This window comes from Pectinophora gossypiella, chromosome 17, assembly GCF_024362695.1.
Source record: "Pectinophora gossypiella chromosome 17, ilPecGoss1.1, whole genome shotgun sequence".
NCBI lineage: Eukaryota > Metazoa > Arthropoda > Insecta > Lepidoptera > Gelechiidae > Pectinophora > Pectinophora gossypiella.
In genome coordinates, this window is record NC_065420.1 from 2279779 (window position 1) to 2290922 (window position 11144).

At 38.9% G+C, this 11144-nt stretch overlaps 1 protein-coding gene across 1 annotated transcript in view; it reads right to left on the minus strand.

Moving 5' to 3' along the window:
• Window positions 1-10390, minus strand: part of LOC126374288 (phospholipid-transporting ATPase ABCA1-like) — a 59818-nt gene extending 49428 nt beyond the window's left edge. The window contains exons 1-4 of the mRNA XM_050020813.1: window positions 9814-10390; window positions 7571-7700; window positions 5821-5924; window positions 4550-4667 (exon numbers count right to left, since the gene is read on the minus strand). Coding sequence (XP_049876770.1) covers window positions 4550-4667; window positions 5821-5924; window positions 7571-7700; window positions 9814-10008 — 547 coding nt within the window. The 5' untranslated portion in view covers window positions 10009-10390. The remainder of the gene's footprint in view (window positions 1-4549; window positions 4668-5820; window positions 5925-7570; window positions 7701-9813) is intronic.
• Between the last annotated feature and the right edge of the window lie 754 nt (window positions 10391-11144).

Consider the following 11144-nt stretch of genomic DNA (forward strand, 5'->3'; position numbering starts at 1 on the left):
AATGAAAAAGAACAGCTGTTTGTAACCTAAATACCATGCACAGAATAAATTTCATTTCATTTCAAATTTCTATTTTCCCCTAAAAAAGTAGCATGGAGAATACACCAACAAGAGTGTGGCTCTTAAATTAGTGATGATGTGTGATTTAATGTATGTCACCATGGTATTACTATAAATAACTCAATGTTGTCATTAAGTGGACTCTTTGAACGGCACGTCTGGTATGTCTTATCTGTGCTACATGAAATGCGGTTCTGGGAAGTTAGTCATCTGATAAACAATGGTCGAGTTCTCAGTAACTGTGTGTTCAGATGTAACCGGTCCTTTCCGAAGCACGGATCGTCTTACTTTCTGACAATTAGGTGATCAGCCTGTAATGTCCTAACCAAACTAGGGACCACAAAGTAATTTTTGTGATATGTCCCCACCGGGATTCGAACCCAGGACCTCCGGATCGTGAGCCAAACCCTCAACCACTGGACCACAGAGGCCGTGCTTCGGAAGGCACGTTAAGTAGGTCCCGGTTACTACTTACTGATGTAAGTACGTAGTCGTTATATTAGTCATGTCAGGGGCCTTTGGCGGCTCAATTGTAACCCTAACACCAGGGTTGATGACGTTGGTAATCCACCGCACAACCCACACGTTAGAAGAAGACCGGTCCTTTGGAAGAATTTTGGAGAAATATATTCTTGTTTCATACTTTATAAGGTGCAATTTTCCGTAGTTGGGTTTTAGTTTGTTTTACTTTTTTATAGTGCCATCAGTTTAGTCACATAATAATGAGTAGTATTACAATGGCATGAAATACAAACGTCACAAAGTTTAATAACCGGTCATCGTACAGTATCTACTGGGAACTATAAAGTTGGTATCAAGGCCATACGATATGTGAGGCGTAATAACAGTATGCATTAAACTGGTGTCGTTTGCACACGACACCCAACAAGCTTTGAGGCCGGGACCAGAGCGGAGCTGTGTGCTGTGTCCTGTGTCAATCAGCATTGTGGTACAGTCACGAGCAATATCATGTACCCAGTTAGAACCCAGTCGCACTATCATATTTGATATTTAATGAGACTTACGGTTTAATTTGTCAAAAAAGTTAATGTGACATGGTTTCAAAGTGTTTACATATTAGTACTCGTGACCGTACTCCCTCAATGTCGGAGTGTGCCTTCCGAAGTACGGAATATTCTTACTTTTCCGGACAACCATGTGATTCAGCCTTCAATGTCCAAGCCAAACAAAGGATAGCCTCACAAAATAATTTTCGACAGTGTACTTTATAGCACAGGCACATTACAGGCTGATCAACTGATTGTCCGAAAGTAAGACGATCCGTGCTTAAGAGGCACGTTAATCTGTTAGTCCCGGTTACTTACTGATGTAAGTAAGTAGTCGTTACATGAGCCATGTCAAGGGCCTTTGGCGGCTCAATAGTAACCCTGACACCAGGGTAGATGGGTTTGGTAATCCACCTCACAACCCACACGATAGAAGAAGTAGATTATTTATTAAACGCGTATTGCGTATTGCCTTTGTAAGTATTTTATATATTTATTTGCATGTATTTATTGGTAATAAGTTGTACTTATAGTTTGTACCCGCAATCTTTAAATATTTTTTTTACATTTTTTCCTCACCTTATGGTTGTCTGGAAGAAATCGCTTTAAGCGATAAGGCCGCCATTTGCCATGTACTTAGTTAAGAGACTTTTTTGTAATTATTTCTTTTTATTTTGGTGCAATAAAGTGTATTTGTATTGTATTGTATTGGAACTTGATTCGCTTCGATCCTGACACTCATTTCCCCGCACCTGGTTGCGATGGTCATTGCAATAAATGAAATTAAAAAGACAACGACCTTCAACGTAGCACTATTGTTGATTAGTTGCGCCCATTTTGAAGTACCTACTGAAACTAATTGGTGAAGGTTTTTTGTTGGACATTGCGGCACTAAAAATGACTCCAATTGAGTACTTGACTGAGTCCGAGACAAATTATAAAATGACTAGAAATAGAAGCCAGTCTAAGATGTTCAAAAATCAATCTCAGTATTCTGTTTGACTTATTTTCGAATTTTATTTATGGGTAATTTCCTAGGTCAAAAATAAATTATAAAATTCTGATCACTAAATAAACACAGATCTAAAGGTGACAAAAAACGTATTCTTTTTTCTAGTTATGAATTTTAGTAAAGAAAAATGTAATAATAAGTACGACATTTTGTCACGTTTTTCTATGACGTCACAGGTTACTTTTTCGTACAAATTCCATAGTCATTTCGTGTTCTGTTTTATAAAAACTTTTAATAAAAAGTAACTGATTTGACTAGTTGGAAACTACCCTATTTTTTGTATATATGAGGACGTTTGATCACTTTTATTGATGACGTCTTTTTTATCGGGTAAGCCCTCAGCCCTCCCCATTTGTCCGGCCAAGTAGTTAATGCCATATGCGGCAAATAAACGTCGAAATAAGCTTCTGAATAAGTTGTCATGTCACGTAGGTTCCCTTTACTTCTTAGCGGTTTACGGCCATTTAGACTAAAGAAAGAGGGGGTGAGGTAAATCCAGTTCGGCGCCCGACAAAAGTTGGCGCGGGGCGGAGACTGTCCATTCTGTACGTAGTATTATTCTTTTTATGGTTAAGGCTTAAAGAATAATATTTCTAATTAATAAACTGGATATAAGTAGGTACCTTGCGTAGATAACAAATGCGGTCGACACGAATATTTCAAAAGCATATCGTTACGTTGGTATGATAACGATAAGCTAATGTAACACACGACTCATTATATTCTACCTAACTTTGTTTACCATACAACAACGTTGCACCTCATAACATAACATAACATAAACAGCCTATATACGTCCCACTGCTAAGCACAGTCCCCCCAATCAACCGGAGGGGGTGTGGAGCATACTCCACCACGCTGCTCCAATGCGTGTTGGTGGAGGTGTTTTTACGGCTAATAGCCGGGACCAACGGCTTGACGTGCCCTCCGAAGCACGGAATCATCTTACTTTTTCGGACAATCAGGTGATTCAAGCCTGAAAAGTCCTTACCAAACAAAGGACAGCCTCCGTGGTCTAGTGGTTAGAGCGTTAGGCTCACGATCTGGAGGTCCGGGTCCGATTCCCGATGGGGACATTGTCGAAATCACTTTGTGAGACTTTGTGACGTTGCACCTCACGAAGAGGAAATTAAATCGAAAAAAATCTGACTCGGACGGGACTTGAACCCGCAGCTCTTGTCGAGTCGGGGCTTTTTTTTTTTGACGTGACTTATTGTAGATTTGCCGCAGATGGCATTAACTACTTGGTCGGACAAATGGGGAGCGCTGAAGGCTCTCACCCGGTACAACGTTTAAGACAACAGGCCTGAGGGTGCCCAGTTGTACGCGAACCTCGGCTCAGGGCGTCGTCTGAGAGGAAAAATATTTGAAAGAATTAATCGACCCTAGTGGGTATATAGCGATAAGCGCTGAATGAGGGAAATCGTAGACCACGCCGGCGGGGTCGGTATCGGGGTCCTGAAGTGTTTGGTGTCGCGAGCTGATTGGCTGCCTCTATGGCTAGAGTAATCTCGAGCCGGGGCGAGCGTGTTAACCACGCTGCATATTAACAAAGATACAAATATGACATTCTTATCGTGACCCGCCTTACCACGTAAGTACAGTCATGAGCAATATAATGTACCCACTTTAGGACTCTGTCGCACTAACACATTTGACATTCAGTGAGACTTACAGTTCAGTTTGTCAAAAAAGTTAATGTGACATGGTAACAAAGTGTATACATATTGATGCTCGTGACCGTACGAGCAAGACAGACAGTGCGCGCTCACTCCCTTACTCCTTAGCGGCTTACGGACTATAGTAAGACCCAGAGGGGGTGAGGTAAACCTAGCTCAGTGCTCGATACGAATTGGTGGGGGGCGGAGAGTTCTATAAGAAGTATTATTTATTTATTCTATGCCTGAAGGTATAAACAGGTCTATTGCAGCTTCTCACAACGCGTATAGCCGAGGAAAAGTTGGCACAGGGTCCTAGACGTTTATAATCTCCCTAGCATTATCCCGTTTTTCACACCTTATCTAACCTGAAGATTTGACAGGTCCGGTTTTTTACAGAAGCGATTGCCTGTCCAGCCCATCCAGACCAGCCCAATACAGGTTAGGTCAAATACCTCCAAAAATGCATTTCTCGAGAATGTGGGTTTCCTCACGATGTTTTCCTCCACCGCTAAGCACGTGATAATCATTCACGATCCAAACATAAATTAGAAAACAAATTCGACAATCATTGGTTTAGGCCTGTATTGGATTCGAACCTGCGACCTCAAAGTGAGAGGCAAGCGGTCTACCAACTGGGCTACCACGGCTTGGTCCTAGACGTTGTTAAAAAAAACATAAAATATTGTGATACAAATCAGTACTTGGCTGCATAATATCGTTTCCCAGACAGTTAATCCCATGCATTCATATCTTCTAAGTAATCGCTAATCTTTTGTAGGTATGTCTTCGAACAAAAGAAAAAGACTTACCAAATCTCTGATGGCGGCCAAACTCTTCGTCGAGAGCTTCGTACATGTGCGTCATGAAGTCCTCTTTCATCCGTATGGTGTAGTTCAACTTTGTAGGCCACGTTTCGCCGTCCATATTCTGGAAACAATGTCATAATAAGACGAAAGTTTTTACCCACAGAGTAGGTGAGTTATTACATCAAAAACCCCCGACCAAAAAAAAAGTACTCAAATAAATAAATAAATATACTTTATTGCACTTAACAACTAGTTACATCACAAACAAGAAATGGACGTTTACAAGGGTGGACTTATCTCTAAGAGAGATCTCTTCCAGCCAACCCAGAGGTAGTATGAGAGTAACTGCGGAAGAATAAAAAGAGGTGCAATATATTAAATACATTATAATAATCAAATCAGTACCCCTCAATCAATCAATTACTATGACAAAACGTTAAAAATGCTAAACCCTATAAAAAGAAAAAAATTACTTATCCCACATATGCTTGCAAGCAAACTGAGCGTGTAACATTCGTATCACACTTAACAAACGACTTAATGACCTTGAAGACCTGAACCAATTTCCACCAAACATAGCTAAGAACACTCTCGACTGATATACCTTTCAAACAAAAAAAGCCGCATTAAAATCGGATCATCCGTTTGGGAGCTACGATGCCACAGACAGACACATACACATTTACACAGGACACGTCAAACTTATAACACCCCATGCTTTGAGTCGGGGGTTAAAAATCAAATCGTTTATTCGCATAGGATTCGTGGTTTTATGAACAGTTGGTAGGTTTTATGTTCCCGTTGCCGGGTTCTTACCGCTTTAATTACGGGACGATTGATGAAATTGGAGGGGAGTTGGTAGTTCCATAAGTTTCTAAGGGCAAACATATCTGTCTACCCTCTTTCTTTGCCGCTTGTTTCTACATTTGATGTAGGAATTTTCTGAACCATCTGAACTCGCACCAAACTCAGAAGAACTCGGTATTATGCATGGCCGGATCGTGAATTTGTGGGGCCCTGGGCTAAAACTACTTGGGGGCCTATCTTAATACTCAACTAATAGCAAAAAATATTTTGACAGACATTTTTTTTTTCAAATTATGGTCTACTTTTTAGCGGGATCTGGGGGCCCCTTGTAACCCCGGGGCCCTGGGCTGCAGCCCAATCAGCCCATAGGTAGATCCGGTCATGATATTATGTGTTTTATGATAATAACAGCGCAAACCTCAAACAATGTAGGCTCATGAAATTAATAAATAAAAAAGCATAGGTACCTTAAATATGACAACAGCAGCATCATCTTTCATGTCCTCAATAAAATCGACGATCGCTGGATCAGATATATTAGCGACTGCACAGTATCCTCTTGCGTAGGTAGCTGAAACATTAATGTTATTACAGAATGTGCAGTTTGGATAATACGGGGCAAAGGTCTATCTTTTTTTCTTTACTTTTTATGGATCTGCTTTGATCTCCTCAAGCTGCCGAGGTGCACAGGTAGCATATGACATCTTTAGGATTGTCCATGACATCCAGAAAGTTGGCTCATCCGTTACATTACAATGGCTACCATCTCATATAGGGTTGAGAGGCAACGAAATGGCAGATCGACTTGCCAATGATGGAGTTTGTAGTGGTCGGGATGTGCTATGTAAACGCCTCTGAACTGTTTCGAGATCGTCATCATCATCATCATCAGCCCATTAACGTCCCCACTGCAGAGGCACGGGCCTTCCCTTCCCTATGGATGGATACGCGTAGGGAGAACGGGCCTTAAACCATCACGCGGGCCCAGTGCGGATTGATGGTTATTAACGACTGCTAATGCAGCCGGGACCAACGGCTTAACGTGCCTTCCGAAGCACGGAGGAGCTCGAGATGAAAACTTTTTTTGTGGTCACCCATCCTATGACCGGCCTTTGCGAAAGTTGCTTAACTTCAACGATCGCAGACCGAGCGCGCTTACCGCTGCGCCACCGAGCTCCTCGAGTTTCGAGATATCAGAACTATTTGTTACCAAAAATGGCAAGATTACTTTATAGAGCGCTCAGCAGACAAAGGCATATGGTATAGATCTATACAAAACCTACCAAACATCAAACCTTGGTTTGATGGTGCTGGTCTGTCGAGGGGCACTTTAATTTCGGCATTTAGAGTTCGTTCTGGTCACATGCCACTTAATAAATATGACTTTTTAATGAGGAAAAAGGACTCGCCCAATTACACGCTGTGAGACTGTCGAGGTCCTTATGCATTTCTTGGCGGAGTGTGACCAGAACAAAGAGATTAGAAGGAAATTATTCCACAAAAATCTACATGGAGATTGGTTGCTTCTTAGCAGATCCAGTACCTATCCGTAATGGCAAACCTTGTATATAAATACTGTACTGAGGAATAACAATCCCTGAACTAACTGTCTTAGGAATAACAATCCCTGAACAGCACGGTGTGGTGCTGTAATGGTATTCTTTTGTAAACTAATGATTTGATCAACATTAAACGCTGTAACTGGACCCCACGAAACAACGCCAAAAGGAAAAGAGGCCGACAGATGCCAAGATGGTCAGACGATCTGAAGAAAATAGCGGGCCCACTATGGCTAAGAAGAGGAAGAAATAGAGATACATGGAAATCGCTAGAGGAGGCCTTTATGTCGAAAGGACACGCTACACAGGGGACTGTTAGTACTTAAGTTATATTTATTTATTTTATCATTGTAAACCTGTCTTGTGTTTAGTTAAATAAAAGGCTTTGAAATTGAAATTGAAACGCTGTAAACTATGCTGGCATAACCACCAAGAGTGGCTCAAGCCTTAATAAAAATTAGATTTAAAAAAAAACATGCTATGTCTGAAAATTACCGTGTTATCTTTGATTGATTGATTGATTGGTTCATAGAATGACTGATAACAATTACAGGAATTATATGAAGTGTTTATGTTATATTACTATAGAAGTACTGAATATGATTTTTTAAATAAAGTTCTTATGAGGCTTGCAGTATAAGCGGAGTATAAAACTTACTTGGAAAGTTATCTATGCGGTTTAACCTCAATTTTTTCCCAACTTCATCCATCAAAGTGTTAACCAGCAGAGTATCCGGTGTATATAGGATCATTGGTGGCACAATTGTATGGTCTAGAGAGAACGCCTCCTTTGAAACAAAAGGAAAAAACAACATTAGTTCTTCATCCCTCTTATAAAATAAATAAAATAAAAATTGATTATTTTTAGACAACTTAAGTCCACAAAGTGTTAGTTATGATGCTCTTAAAACTATTTTAGTAATTTTTATTATACTAGGTAGGTAAAAAATATACAATATTAATATTTAGGTTAGGTTATAACACAAATTCTGGTCAGCTGAACGTAATCTTTAATTAGAGATAAAGTTGCCCATATGTCTATATACTTGTTGTGTGTAAGTTGATCCGTGCTTCGGGAGGCACGTTAAGCCGTTGGTCCCGGTTACTACTGACTGACGTAAGTACATAGTTGTTGCATGAGCCATGTCAGGAGCCTTTGGCAGCTCAATAATAAGCCTGACACCGGGTTGATGGGGTTGGTACTCCACGTCACAACCCACATGCTAGAAATGTGTTAAATAGAATAAGAATAAAATAAATTTATTGCCAGTAACAATTTACATTTGCTATATAAACTAAGTACATACATACATACATAAACTCACGACCGTTATCCCTAATGGGGTGGGCAGAGCCACAAGTAATCAAAGACAACTTGCAGCCACTGTTGATACAATGTCTTAAGCTGGATATGATGAACCTTATGGTGATAAGGGATCAGCCTATCGCCCATAACATTAGTCCATCATGTTAGAGGACACAAACATAAACTAAGTAATTATGAATATTGCGAATACGGGCAAAAGGAAATGGCTCAGCTTGTGCTGCCATGGAGCCATGTTATGGCGCCATCCAGCGCTGGTTTTCAGTCATTTCATTGTCATTTCATGTTATAATGTTTTATTGTGTACATTTGGAGCAAAGTTTAAACATAGCCGGAGTGAGTGGGTATGTATACATACCATAAAGCTCTGCCTACCCTTTCAGGTATACAGGCGTGATACTGTTACATTGTAATGTTATGTGTACAAATAAATAAACTGCATTTTATTTTGACTTGTGAATAGCATTTCCACCCAACACAAGCTTTTTCCAATATTCTACGTCTCTGTCTGTAGGAAGGTAGATGTACTAAAAATAATGCTTTATTCGATGAAGGGCTTTTCTTTAGATAACTTTACTACAGACATAGTGAAAAGAATTAAAACCTTAACACCTTCCCTTGACCATCAAACTATAGAATTAAGCATAATTCATAGTCATTTATTCGCAATAAAAAATGGTATTACAGTTTGCAGATGGTTAGCATTTAGAATAGAATAGAATAGAATAGAAATTGTTTATTATAAAAGGACGCCACACACAAATACGAGACAATAACATCATTTTTTTTTTTACAAAACAATTACAAAAAGCATAGAAGGATGTTCATTTAACATTTAGTCTACATTTTTAGTTATTTAAATTATAACACGCATATAGTTATTCCTACTTTCAGATTATATTCAAGTAGTTATTACTATATTATGTTATTTTACACTGTAGTTGATATTTCAGGTTTTATCATTTTAGCCATAGGTTAAAATGTAGGTATTAAGAAAAACATGTTAAGAAATAAAAAAGTCCAAATCAAAACAAAAAAAAAACAAAATTATCCAATTTATTTAATTGTTCATTAGCTATACTGCAGAACATAACTGAAGCTTGCAAGTAAATACATTTTCTACATATTTATCTACCAAAAGTTCTAACTTAAGAATTATTAATTCTTATCCAAATAAATCTTAAGAGTGGGTACTCAAAGTACAGTCATTATAATAAGTCAGGTTGGTGAAGTCAGTCATTGACCTCCTAACCCACATCTTAGAAAAGAAATACAAACTGGTATATCTGTGTTGTTCCTATAAACTTTTCAATTCTAAGGAATTCAATTCTAAACTTCATTTAAATTATTTTTTATACAAACCCAGACTGGGTTTGAGATATTAGAGACAAAATTATGCTACATTTACATTGCACTATGGTTGATATTCAAAACTTGGCGTACTTCATACAATTGTCCTAATTTAGAATTTGGATGGTAACATGGGTTTGATTATGTATATAACAGTTTCGACAGGAGACTTTCAGAGCATACCATGCAGAATTGATGCAAAGATAAAGTGGTCTGTTTATACTTACTGTGAAATACACATTCTTGGTAGCAGGTGTTGGTGACATGCGCGACAGTACGTCACTCGGTACATTTATATATTGTCGGAACGCAAATAATAAAACGAAGAAAAGACATGGCGACAACAACTCGAAAGGGGTCGCTATAAATCTTCTCATACGCACAGTCATGTGCTTCCACATCAGTACCCAAAGAACATGCATTTTTAGGAGGTTTTCACAACAAATTTCACTTGAAACGAACACTTAAAATTGTACTATACACACAAGTTAATACGACGTCTATTGTCTCATGGCATTGCCAAAACATTTATTCTACAGCTACTCGCTCAACTTGATCCGAAATATGTTATACATTAAATAAACTTTCGAGATTTAAATAACTGTGAAACATTGTTAAAATTGTTATCACGACACTGAGCGGAGTGTTGTTAGTGTTTAGAACCAAATATTTAATTAGATATTTTACTGGACTCTTTATTATTTACGAAAGTTGTTATTTAAAACACTACCGTAATAGACGGCCAAATCAATACAAATCATTCTTTTGTCGAATAGGATATTCCATAACGATGGGAGTAGCTGACTGAGAACTGTCAGTTTGACAGGACAGTGACATTTTTTTTTTTTTTGGTTTGGTTTTCCCCGAAGGGTAAGGCAAAGGGAACTATGCCCATACAGCCATGTCTGACGTATTTTTTTTCTTGATGATTAATGAAATGATGAAAGGTGATGATGATGAAACCTAAGCCCCCACCCTCGGAGTAGACTCCTACTCCGAACCCCAAACGAATTAACTCAAAAGTCCGCATAAACTTTTGAGTTATGAAGCGGCTTCCTGACACGAAGCGAAAATAGGCAGATACACTTTGTTTATTGAATACTCCAATATAATAACACTCGCGAATGTCTTCCGACTAACTTAATGCGATCATTAACCACAAAACACCACTTCGTATTAATTATTTAGATTATTCAATGAAGAAAGCAACCGTCCCGTTCCCGCCTCCCGCCAAAAAGCCAAGGACAGTGACTCAGGACAGTGACAATAGGGAGGTACCTTTTTTTTTTTTTGTTTTAGTTTTCCCCGAAGGGTAAGGCAAAGGGAACTATGCCCATACAGCCATGTCTTACGTATTTTTTTTCTTGATGATTGATGAAATGATGAAAGGTGATGATGATGAAACCTAAGCCCCCACCCTCGGAGTAGACTCCTACTCCGAACCCCAAACGAATTAACTCAAAAGTCCGCATAAACTTTTGAGTTATGAAGCGGCTTCCTGACACGAAGCGAAAATAGGCAGATACACTTTGTTTATTGAATACTCCAATATAATAAC